Genomic DNA, 12,278 nt, shown 5'->3' with positions numbered 1-12,278 from the left:
AAAAGCTGGAGCATGTGACCCCAAAAGGCTCCAGCCCCAGGGAGTGACAGAAAGAGCCGGGCGTTATTATTACTAATTCTCATTGGCAGCATCTGGCTTTCTGAACACCGGGGCTGGCGCGCTGCTGCAGCGGGCCAGGGCAGGGCAGAGCCCAATGGCTCTGGGCACTGCACCCCGGGCACCGCCAAGGGGCACCCCCCATGCAGGGAGGAGCCCTGCAGGGGCAGCGCACTGAGCCCGAGTCTCTCTCTAGCGCCCCCTCGTGGGGACACGTGGGCCAGCAAGGCATGGACTGGGGGCTGCTTCCCACCACGAGCACAGTGCCCATTTCTCACCTCCCCCCCGGCTTGTTGTCTCCCATGGTCTCGTCCCACCTCCCTCACGTGGTATCGCCCCGTTGAGGTAGTGACAGGCAATTGCGGTCTGCGCATGCGCCGCCGAGTCCCGCAGGACTCCGAGAATGCCTGTGCGCAGGCGCGTCGCTCCTCTTGTCCCTTTCCTGACAAGCGACGCTACTCTGCGCATGCGCATCCCCTCCTGCGAGGGGTGTTGCTCGCTCTGCGCGTGCGCCGCGGCACGGCTTTCTTTCTCCAGCCCGGTCCTCCCGCCGGGCCTTGCAGGTACCGGGGCGCTCGCCCCGGGTCCACCCCTCGGCCCCTCCCCCAGCGCAGCCGCCTGCCTCCAGCCCTGGGCCCCCCCGCTGGGAGCCGCGGGGCCTGCTGGGAGAGGCCGGGCCGGGGGGCGCCCCGACGCGCCGGTGATGGGCACGCCAGGGCGGCAGTGCAGGGGAGCCCGCGCCCCGGGGGTCGGGTCGGGCCAGGCCAGGCGTCCCCGGACTGCGCCCCCGTGCGGCCGGGATGGGCCGGGCCGGGCCGGGGGGGACCGGACCAGATCCTGGACCGGATCTCGGACCGGGCGGACGGGGGCCTGGGTCTCACCGCTCTCTCTGCTCCTTCCCCGCACAGGTGTCAGCCATGAACGCGGCGCAGGGCACAGTGGGCAGCGACCCGGTGATCCTGGCCACGGCTGGCTACGACCACACGGTCCGGTTCTGGCAGGCGCACAGCGGCATTTGCACCCGGACCGTCCAGCACCAGGACTCTGTATCCTTCTCCCACGGAGGGTGCCCCCGGCTGGCTCGCCTCTGCCCGGCGGGGCTGGCAGTGTTGGCCCGCGACACGGGGTTCTGTTTGCTAGCCTAGCACCCCGCAGCACTGCGCCCTCCAGAGCAGGTGCGGAGACAGACCAGACCTGAGCCCTGCTTCAGCCCTGTGGAGCAGGGACAACGGTCATTGGAAGCTTTTCTTGCAGTGCCTTGGCAAGACCCTTCCCTAAGCAAACCTGTGTATTTCTCATCCCATCTCTTTAGAGAGCTCCACCACCTGTGTGTTATGGGCCGACCCTGAAATGGTCCCCAGATCAGACACTTGACCCAAACTTCAACCCAGGCTTCAGTCAGTCGTTAGACACTCTTTAAGGCTGGGAAACCATGCTATCTTCTATCTGTGTATCTTTCTGCACACTCAGCACACATTCACAGTGTGCTATCTGAAATGCTAGGGTGTGGCCATACCAGAGGCACGCTTTGTGTTTCGTTTGAGAGACACTTTCTAAAACAGCAGTCAGATTTGGTGGGGGAGTGGTGGAACTCTTCCACCCTCTGCCCACAACCCAGAAATTGCTACATGGGATGCCAAAATATGATGAGACAATGGCTTGTCTAACATTATGCATTAGTTTGGTGGGGAGAGGATTCAGGGGGAACACAGAGAATTTTTTCTTATCTGTTTGCATGCTTGCTTTATAAAAAGAAAAAAAAATTGTAGGACCTACAGAAACTGGGCAAGTTTCTCCCCCTCATGACCAGGCAAAGTCAGTAAGCTAAAACTCCACTGTTCCTAGAATAGTGCAAATGCCTGATGGCATCATACGTTCTGTTACTCCACAGATGAGGAGATAAGGAAACAAACCCAACTGTGCTGCTTTGTGCTTCTGTAGAAACAGCAAAGGGTAAATAAATACTAGTGTTTGACAAAGGGCAAAAATGAGGCAGTAAAAGCATGAATATATAACATCTTGGGAAAAGGGCTTTGCAATCAAGGAAGAGTAGCCTCCCGGATCCCACTGCATACACAAATAAATTTAATAAGCAGGAATTGGTCTGTGCCTGTAAGAAAACAGCCCCATTGATGCTCGCCATGTTTGGCCTCCCCTACAAATCTTTCTAACTCCTCAACAGTGGATACACCTTCTGACAGATTTTTGGACCAAAATGAAGAGCTAGTTTACTGCTTCTGTATTGAATCTCATTTTAATGCTGTCAGCATTAAATGAAAATCCAGAATTTGAAAACACGGCTGTGTCAAAAGTAGAGCATAGTGGTTAGGAGTACTGTGTTGTTTTTAAACGGTGAAGCATGTTCAGCTTAAATCAAGATGCACTAACATCTAACTATGCTATGTCTGAGGAGCTGACTTTTTTTATGTCCCACCTTTTAAATAAACATGTTTGAAACAGAGTCAGTGTCAGACTAAAGGTCTAAACAGGAGAATTCTTTTGATTTGAAAATCTCCTGACACATCATAGTGTGTTAAAGTGCCCCTTTTCCAAAATGGATCATCCCTAAAGAAAGGTCCACTGGTCAGAAAGTCCTTGTTAACTTTACTTTTCTAAGGGCAGTGTGAATTTAAGATAACACTTTTGTTCTGCTGGAGAGCTAATTGCTCTCTTTGTTAACCTTAACCAGTGCTGCTAGCAAGTAAATGCTCTGGAGATCACCCCAGACCGCAGCATGATTGCTGCTGCAGGTGAGTCTTGCTGATGGGCTTCTCCCCACCTTTGCTCATGCCTGCAGAGTGGAAACTGTTCTACAGCCTCTGATATTGGTGGTCCCCAGTATCCTGGTTGTAATTTAGCCCTACTGCACATGATTCACTTTTCATTACCAGTTGGCCACCAACAATTGGCTCAGAAATGCCAACTGTCATTTATTTCATGAGCATGTCTCACTGTAATCCCTGTGAGAAGTGCTTCTGCAGTTTTGGAGTTGCAGACTGCTGAGGTGAGTGAAATGGTGAAATTTGCCTTTACCGTGTTTTAGTGGCCCCAAAACAAGGAGGTTGTGGAATAGGGCTTTGGCAGTTTTCTGATAGAAGACTATTAGTGTTCATATTTCTGTCGCCCAGGTTACCAGCACATTCGAATGTATGATCTGAACTCTAATAACCCCAACCCTGTCATTAATTATGATGGCGTAAGTAAGAACATCACTTCCGTTGGATTCCACGAAGATGGTCGTTGGATGTACACGGGAGGAGAAGACTGTATGGCTAGGATATGGGACCTGAGGTAACCGCCGATGCCAGCCCACCTTCCTGTGCTGGGCCACTTGGGACAAAACTCCTAAGAGAGTTGAGGTTTCCATAAATGTCCTTGGGCTTTGAGCTTATGAAAATCTCCTAGGCTAAGCAAGGCTGACACTGGTCAGTACTTGGATGGGAGACCTCCAAGGAAATGCCAGGTGCCATGTGAAGTTGCACTGGGGATTCAGGAGAACATAAGAACACAAGGAAGTAGCGGTCTTTTCCCAGAATCAATATTGAACCAGTAATGATGCCGTGGAGGTGCCTTATTTGGAAGGTCCTGGCCAGTTTTGATCATTAGAGATTCCAAAGTACCTTTAACAAGAGAGGAGTGTTAACCCTAGTGTTCCAGGCTAATTCCAGTTTGGGTAACTGTGACAGTTCTTGGGGTTCCCAGATTGAGAGTTACTCTGTTACCTTCTGCCCCCAGCGTGAGGGAGTCTTACCTGTGCCTGGGTGGGGATCAGCTCCCTCACACCACCAGCCTTTCAGTGACTCGAGCACTCTCCTCTGGGCTATGTCTTGCAAGTTAACTGTGGGTGCATCCCAGTCACTGAGTTCCTTTTAATCGTTTTTCTGTGCTCTCCAGCTCTTGACACTGGCTACTCAAGAAATCCCAGATCCTCTGCCCGCAAAGGAGCAGTGTGCCCCAGTTTACCAGTTTTACCGTAAACCTCTGCTCCTGTAAGCCACACAGCACTTACATAAACCTATCTTTGTTTTACTGTAAGAAAGAATAAAGATTTAACTAGAAACGAGAGAGTGGTGGCAACAGATGGTTTACAAAACAAAACAAAAAGCATAAAGTGTGAGCCTGGGTCTATACTTATGAATAGGTCCCTTTCCGATCTAATAAAGTCGGCTTTGCCCCCTAAGTTTAGTCTGGCAGAGCTAGTTGGTTTCACAAAGAAATAGGATCCAATTTTTCATGAGAACATCCCTGCTCCCCGAGATGTCTCCTCAGTGAAAGGATACAGAGGACGTTTTCCCTTCTCTGGGTTATACTGAAATAGTTTTTTGTTTCTGTTCATAGTCAGGGAAAACCTCATGTTATAATATTCCTTTTTTTACCTTCCAGAGAGTTTGATTGATTGCAGTTGTCTCTGATGTTTTTCCATTGAAAGTCTTGGTATTGGCAAGGTTAAGCAGTTGAGCCTTGCACTGCATCACCAGCTAAATGGCTGGGTGACAACTCGCTCCTGCCTGAATGCACCATCACTGATACCTGTTACCCCGGTGACTAAGTTTTGTTCCAAGTCCATAAAATATATTTTCAATATTATTCCTTAAACATTACCTGTATATACATCTCACAGTGATTGTGACTCTAGACAAGTTATGAGCTTTCGGTAGGTACCTTACATGTTACTATGGATAAATATCCTGTATGACATGTTTGATGTAATGAGTTCGTCAGGTGTGAGGTGAGAGTTGTTTACAAAGAATAGGGGACCTTTTGCCAAAGGGTCTCTCTGTCACAGTAATTACATTGTGTCTCCCTAAAATCCCTTCTGAAGTTTCAGTTGGAAATAGGATTCTTCACATCCTGCTCAAAGCTATTGTGTAGTGCTGGTATGTGCTGTCAAACAGCTGCTGTGGGTAAACACCACTGCAGTGTTAAGTGTAGACAACCCTAAGACCCAGAAGTAAGGTGACTTGTTCAAGGCCACAAAGCAAATCAAAGAAATGGAAGATCTTAGTGTAAACTCTCATCTCATCTGACTTCTCTTGTTTGTGTTCATTTTGTTGCCAGATCACGTAACCTTCAGTGCCAACGCATTTTCCAAGTGAATGCTCCTATTAATTGTGTCTGCTTGCATCCCAACCAGGTAAACGCAGTCTCTTTTGCACTTATCAGACCTATTCTTGATCAGGGAAGGTTTTACAGATGTTCTCTTCCTTGTTAAAAATCTGATGTGCTACATCATTTTATGTTGGCAGTTATTACAGCAAATGCTCTTGTATATGACAATCTTTTCTCCTCTGTTTATAAAGCTGAGGGCTTCCTGGCTGGCTGTGTGAGTCAGGTAATTAGTGTCAGCAAGATCTGAGTTCCCCAACTGTTGTAATTAATTTAATACCTTCCACTCTTTCTGTTGAAGGATAGAGTGCCTTACAAACCATGCAGCCTCCCAGCACCTGAGGCAGAGAAACTATAGCCTGGTCTACACTAGAAAATTAGATTGGTTTAACTATGGTGGTGGGAGATGTGAAAAATCCACACCCCTGAGTGGCATCAAGCTGACCTAAGTCCCCGGGGTAGATAGCACTAGGTTGACAGAAGAATTTTTCCATCAACCTAGCTACCGCTTCTCTGTGAGGTGGAATACCTACATGGACAAGAGAACCCCTCCTGTTGCTGTAGGTAATGTCTGCACTGAAGTGCTACAGCGGCACAGCTGCGCCATTGTAGCGTGTTTAGTGGAGACAAGCCCTGAGACACAGAAATAAGGTGATTTGTTGAAGACTACAAAGCTAATCAAAGGCAGAGACGGGATTAGAACCCACTAGTCTTGATATCCAACCTCTGCTCTAACTACTAGATGCTGGGGTTGCTACAAAGGGTGGTCAGAGTCCAAGATATTATAATACTTTTGAGCCAGATAATGACCCGTCTCCACAAAGAGTGAATTTTTGCAAGTATGGTAGATGAGTTACTTCTATGATTGTTCAGTGCTTCTCTGAGCACTAGATGGCATTACTGGATAAGCATCATAGTGCGGGATTGTTACGTAAGCAATGCTGCCATTTGTTGCTGCAGATCCACTTCTTGGTGTACTGTGCATGGTGTCTATTTGTTAATGATGATCTGCTGAACTGAGACACAGGCGCCCTGCTCCATGGAAATGTTCTTCACTCTCTGTGTTGTGAAAGCAAAACATCCCTTGTGCAGTAAATAAAAAAGGTGCTCAGAACTTTTTCATTTTTTCATTCTTACTCAGATTGCCTATTGGATTCTTTCAAGGATATTTTGGTGGCTGATTCTGAATTTTAATCCTGTTTAAAAATTATATATTTCTGCTAGTGGAGGCATAAAACTTATGACTTGCACGTTAAACATGTTTAAAACTGTAGCTGTTATTGGGCTGATTTCCCCCTAAAATCTTCCTGCAATAAGGAAAATGTTTGTGGGCTTTTTCTTAAAATTTTGTATTTCACTCTGCTGAGACAATGCAAATAGACCATTTGATTTCACTTCTATTTTGATCATCCATGTTAAGTCAATTTCATATTATCTACAAGCTCAAGGCTCCAATGTTTGAGTCGCAAACATTGCAATGAAAGGTTTATTTGTCTTGAAAAACAAACCATTGTCATTTTAGGGGGGGAAATCACAAATATGCCTATCTCATAGCACTGGAAAGGACCTTGAAAGGTCATTGAGTCCAGGCCCCTACCTTCACTAGCAGGACCAACTACTGTCCCTGACAGTGTGTGGTGTTTTTTGTCATCCCCCCCATCTCCCTAAATGGCCCCCCTCAAGGATTGAGCTCACAACTCTAGGTTTAGCAGGCCAAGGCTCAAACCACTGAGCTATCCCTCCCCTAAGCAAACACTTCCTTGGCCTCCTTATGTTTATGCCTCTGTATTGCACGTGGAACATAGGGCCTTCATTGCTGTCTTCCTTTGTTGCTGGTCTTCTTCAGTCTTAGCTTCTTCGCATGTCATTTTGATAGCTTTCAGTTCTGCTTCTGTTGTGCATTTTCATGTTATCCTTGGTCTCTACCTTGTCGCCTCTTGCCCGGGGGTTCCAATCCAATGCCTGTCTTTTGTTATTCAGATCTTTCTCCGTGGATATACTAGTAATCTCCATTTTTGTTCTGTATTTTCCTCTTCTATCTGTTTCTGTTTCATCCTTCTCCAGAGTTCTTGGCTTGTAATTTTTTCTGCCCATCTGATATTGAGGATTTATCTAAGGCCACTAACTGAAAACTTGGAGTTTAGATCTTAAGAAATCTCCAAGTTTCAGCACCATATAGTAAGATCAACTTTACAATGATGATCAAATATTTAAGTTTAGTTTGGAGCGCAAGGTTTTAGTTTCTTCAGATGGGCTTTAGAGTTACAAAGGCATGTTTGGTTTTTGCTGTTCTAGCTTTAATGTCTTCACCTGCTCCACCTTTAATACTTACAATGCTGCCAAGATATGTGAAATATCAGACCGCTTCTGTGTCAGTCCCAGGAAGTGTTGTTAGTACTTTGTGTTGAGTCTTAATGGTTTTAGATTTCTCTCTGTTGATTGTTCAGCTCTATTAATTGTGCAAAAGCCTGAAGATGTTTGGCTTTGTAAAAGCTTAATTTTGCAAGAGCTGAATTTTGGATTATATCAGTGATGACCTTCACCTAATTAATACTGTTTGTACAGTGACAGTGCTTGAAAATGGAAAGTTTTATATTAGTGTCCAATATTGTACACAATTTTTGCATTTGTGACTTGTGACCCTGAGAAAATCATTTAGGCCCACAGTTTGAAAAGTATTCACTAATTTTGAGTGCTTCAATTTTCAGTGCCCACCTGGACCTCTAGAGCCTGATTTTTCAGAGGTGCTGAAGTGGACTTCAGCTAGAGTTGTAGGTGCTCAGTGCTTCTGAAAATCAGGCTCCAGATGTCTGTAGGTGGGTGCAGAAAATTAACGGACACTTGTGAAAATGTCGGCCTTAATCTTTCTGCCTCTGTTTCCCATCTGTAACATGAGGACAGTATTTCTCTACCTTGCAGCGTGCAGTGAGGATTAACTAGTTAACGTTTGTACAGCGAGATGGAAATCTAAAGGATTGCCATATTCATGAATAAGTGGATAGAATAGGAAAATCGAGACTTCTTAAACGAGAGTGGCAGCTACATTTGATGCACCTTTTCTCGGGAATGCTACACACAGACATTTACCCCACTTGGTGTTTCTGAGCATTATGGAGAATTTGTTTGTTCGTTGCAGGCTGAGCTAATTGTAGGTGATCAGAGTGGTGCCATTCACATCTGGGACCTGAAAACAGACCACAATGAACAACTCATTCCAGAGCCTGAAGTTTCTGTCAATTCAGTTCATATTGACCCAGATGCCAGTTACATGGCAGCTGTCAATAGTTCGGTAAGTACAGCTGGAGAAAGGGAATATGAATTGTCACTGCTGCAGCAACGCATTAGAAGTCGGCCTGCCTTTGCATATCAACACTTTGCTTCTGTGCATGTGTCTGATGTGCAAAGTTGGCTGTATCATGGAGCAGGAGGTGGTGAGTACTTGGATATAAAGATCAAAAGGGGTGGTGCTTAAATCTCTCCTGATCTCTTGCAGCAATAATGTCTCTCTCTCTTCGTAGGGCAATTGTTATGTCTGGAATTTAACAGGTGGCATTGGAGAGGAGGTAACTCAGCTAATCCCCAAGACCAAAATTCCAGCACACAACCGCTATGCCCTTCAGTGCAAGTTCAGCCCTGATTCCACGTGAGTGTCTTGCCAGCGTAGCTATTTACTGGTGGCTAAAACAAAAGAGTCCTTTCAAGTCAGGTACCAGGGGACTGGCTGTGCCCCCAGCTGTTGCCATAATGCTGGCTCCGTAGCAGCATGCCAGCTGCCTGAGAGAGTGGCTGGCTCAGGAAGCAGCTGAGTTATCAGTTGGAGGACTGTCACTTATTTCCCTGGTTTTGCTTAATGATCTCAGAAGTGCTCTGGGAAGTTTCAACCCTTTTTACGGTTGGGAGAACCAGAGCTGCATTTACACCAGAGATCTGATTTACTGACCTCTCTGTGAGTGAAAGTCTCTCTCTCTACCCCATTTACCTTGCATTAAGGAGGGCAGATGGCGACCGTTGTCCTCTAATACCGGGTTGGGGAAGCAGCCTGTGAAGACTGCCGGCCCCAGCATGCTGTGCTTCATCAGTTTATTGCCAGTCCAGAACCAGCTGAGTGAGTCATTTAGAAGCATAGTACCAAATCGTAAACATGTACACGTCTCTCTCCCCTCTTTCCCTCCCAGGCTCTTAGCTACCTGTTCTGCAGACCAGACATGTAAGATCTGGAGGACTTCAAACTTCTCTCTAATGACAGAGCTGAGCATTAAGAGTAACAACCCAGGAGAAACCTCCCGTGGCTGGATGTGGGACTGCGCATTTTCTGGGGACTCTCAGTATATTGTCACCGGTAAGACATGCGTCACTGGCCAGATATCCCAAGAATCCCTGGGAGGGAGGGAGGCCAGTATAGCATCACAGGATTTGTTGACCTCTCTGGCTTGAGGTGATAATAATAATTATAATAATAATAATTAATGGAGATATCCCATCTCCTAGAACTGGAAGGGACCTTGAAAGGTCATCGAGTCCAGCCCCCTGCCTTCACTAGCAGGACCAAGTACTGATTTTGCCCCAGATCCCCAAGTGGCCCCCTCAAGGATTGAACTCACAACCCTGGGTTTAGCAGGCCAATGCTCAAACCACTGAGCTATCCCTCCCCCCTGTGATGCCAATTCACAATGCTTCAAAGCAGCAGACTTCCCCCATTCATGCCAAATGCATCTGGTCCAAGGGAAGGGAGGATCCCTTCCTTCCCCCCTCACAGAAAGCATGTGATCCATCACTCATACGCTCTTCTCTTAGCTATTTTTACCTGTTTGTTTTTTAAACATAAAACCTATTGCATCTTGTTTTAATCAGACATAAGCCTCATGTTTGCTCTGGTGTTGGAGCTGTGTTGGCCCCCAGGATATTAGAGATACAAGGTGGGTAAGGTAATATGTTACTGGACTGACTTCTGCTGGTGAAAGAGACAAGCTTTCTAGCTAATACAGAGCTCCTCTTCAAGTCTGGACCTGACCTCCTTTAGACCGGAAGAAGAGCTCTGTGTAAGCTTGAAAGCTTCTCTCTCCCCAACAGAAGTTGGTCCAATAAAAGATACTACCTCTCCCGCTTTGTCTCTTTAATATAAGCCTAACGTGCATTGTGTTTTTCCATGTGGTAAGGAGGTAGCCTGAAATGTGTGTGGCCATTTCAGTATTTTCAAAGCACTGCCTGTGAGTATTCCATGCTGTATGGAACACTGCAGTACATATTCCCAAGGATGTTTGCAAGAAAAAACAGGCACAAGTGTGACATTTCCTTGTGGTCAATATCTCTTCCCTTCCCTTCCCTTTCCAGCCTCCTCAGATAATTTGGCCAGGCTTTGGTGTGTGGAGACAGGCGAGATCAAGAGGGAATACAGTGGCCACCAGAAAGCAGTCGTCTGCCTCGCTTTCAATGATAGCGTTTTGGGATAACGTGCACGCGTTGGAGAGAAGGGACCACTGCTCATTCAGTTGCCTTCTCATGACAAGTATCCTACCTAGAGTATGTGGAACATACATTTGTAACCAACCCCCCTCTCTGATAGGAGATGGCTGAATCTTCAGCAGAAGCAGTATTCAGCCTGGAATGAGAACAGCCTTCAGCTTTAAGCAAAGCAAAACTGAAGTAATCTTAAATTGAGAGGGGTCCTGGGTGGCTCAGGTGGGTGGGAGTGGGACACAGCACCTTTCACCTCCACTTTGCCTGTTCACATCCAGCTCAGGTAGTTAGCAACTGGAAGCGGTTCTGTGCAGATGGGTGTTCAGGGCCTGTGTGAAATAGGCTGATGCGCTCAGTCCAAATCCTAGTGGATGCACAGCCAAACCCACGAACATCCAGCACATTTGGCACGAATTGGTCTCCTTGTTCAGTTTCAGCAGCAAGGCAAAGGACTGGATGGGCCATGGAGACTGAATTCCTCTTACTGCTACAGAGCATCCCTGCAGCTCAGGGCTGAGGCAGGTTGTGAGGGAAGCTGGCCCTGCAGTGCCTTTGCGGACAGAGAGAGGCCTTCACTCTCCAGGGCTGTCAGTCAGTCAGCAGCATGACATCTTCCATTACTGTTTCAAAAGGAAATGGAAGCAGCTGGAGATTGCCCTTGTGACACTGTATCTTGTTCAAGTCAAAGAGGACCAGTAAACATCATCTGACAGCTTGTACTTGATTTTTACATCACAGTTGGGGCAGGAAGGCACTGTCTTGAATTGAGACTTCTGCAGTATTGAATAAGCCTCCAGCTGTTGGGGTTGCCTATGAATTTTCTGTTAGTTGTAGCAGTGCTAGATAGATGGATGTCTGCTCTTAAAGGAGCCTTCCTTCAGATAGGTGGTTTGGAACGTGCAGTGGCGTGACTAGAGCAGGGTTATGGAGAGAGAGAAAATAAAGGAGCTGTGGGTAGGCGCTGCTTTGTAAGTGCCTGAGCGTTTAATGCACCAAGTACCCTGACTAATGGACTCAGCCTTGGATGCCCGTTTCTTTGTTAGAATAAAGCATTGCCTGTAACGTTTCCTTAGAGTAAAAGGAAACTGCCCCCTTTTCCTCACCCCAGCGCTTCTCTCGGGGAACAGACTGAAATGTAGTTGAATAGGGTGCCCAACTCAGAGGCATTTTACTCAACCCCTTTCAGTGCCGGGAAGGTGGAGACAGTGCAGCTCGATGAGCCCCCATACGGCCTCTGCACCACTGAGGGTGCAGCGAAAGCCTTTGGAAGTTCCTCTATGTGGAGGGGAAGACGCCAGCAGCCTCTCTCGGGTGGAAGCTGGAATGAATCATTTTGAAAGGGGAGCAGAGGAGCAACAACCATTTCCTCATTTTGGAGTCACTTTATTTAAGTCAACTGCACAGACATAGCAGGGGAATTTTAGACAAAAACCGTGTTAACTGATTCAAAACAATCTTTTTTGTTGTACACTTGTAGATGCAGCCCCGAGCCGAGCCTGTCTCCTCCCTATGTGATGTAATTACTCTATATGCATGTCTACAGGGCACAGCCCAGGCATAGGGTTGTAAATAAAATGAGTATATATATTGACAGAGCTGCAACATGTTTTTGGAAATAGTCCTGTTTAATTAGAACCCTTCTGGCGCTTTCCCAACCT

The 12,278-nt window shown here is 46.9% G+C and overlaps 1 protein-coding gene across 1 annotated transcript; it reads left to right on the top strand.

The window, feature by feature from the left end:
- The first annotated feature begins 550 nt into the window (after positions 1 to 550).
- Positions 551 to 12,207, top strand: MLST8 (MTOR associated protein, LST8 homolog). The gene is made up of 9 exons (XM_065411590.1): positions 551 to 620; positions 966 to 1,103; positions 2,756 to 2,807; positions 3,186 to 3,348; positions 5,116 to 5,191; positions 8,300 to 8,452; positions 8,682 to 8,806; positions 9,339 to 9,502; positions 10,495 to 12,207. The coding sequence occupies exons 2-9, from the start codon at positions 975 to 977 to the stop codon at positions 10,611 to 10,613; spliced, it is 981 nt and encodes a 326-aa protein (XP_065267662.1). The 5' UTR covers positions 551 to 620; positions 966 to 974; the 3' UTR covers positions 10,614 to 12,207.
- Positions 12,208 to 12,278: the final 71 nt, after the last annotated feature.

The sequence above is a fragment of the Emys orbicularis genome, chromosome 10 (genome assembly GCF_028017835.1).
Source record: "Emys orbicularis isolate rEmyOrb1 chromosome 10, rEmyOrb1.hap1, whole genome shotgun sequence".
NCBI classification, from domain to species: domain Eukaryota; kingdom Metazoa; phylum Chordata; order Testudines; family Emydidae; genus Emys; species Emys orbicularis.
This window is presented reverse-complemented; position numbering and strand designations above follow the sequence as displayed.

What these genes read in the sequence shown, in the direction of transcription:
- MLST8 (XM_065411590.1), top strand. Translation starts at nt 975, where the DNA reads ATGAACGCGGCGCAGGGCACAGTGGGCAGCGACCCGGTGATCCTGGCC. An exon ending in TCTGCTTGCATCCCAACCAG is followed by an intron (nt 5,192 to 8,299) that starts GTAAACGCAGTC and finishes TGTTCGTTGCAG; the next exon opens with GCTGAGCTAATTGTAGGTGA. An exon ending in AAGTTCAGCCCTGATTCCAC is followed by an intron (nt 8,807 to 9,338) that starts GTGAGTGTCTTG and finishes TTTCCCTCCCAG; the next exon opens with GCTCTTAGCTACCTGTTCTG.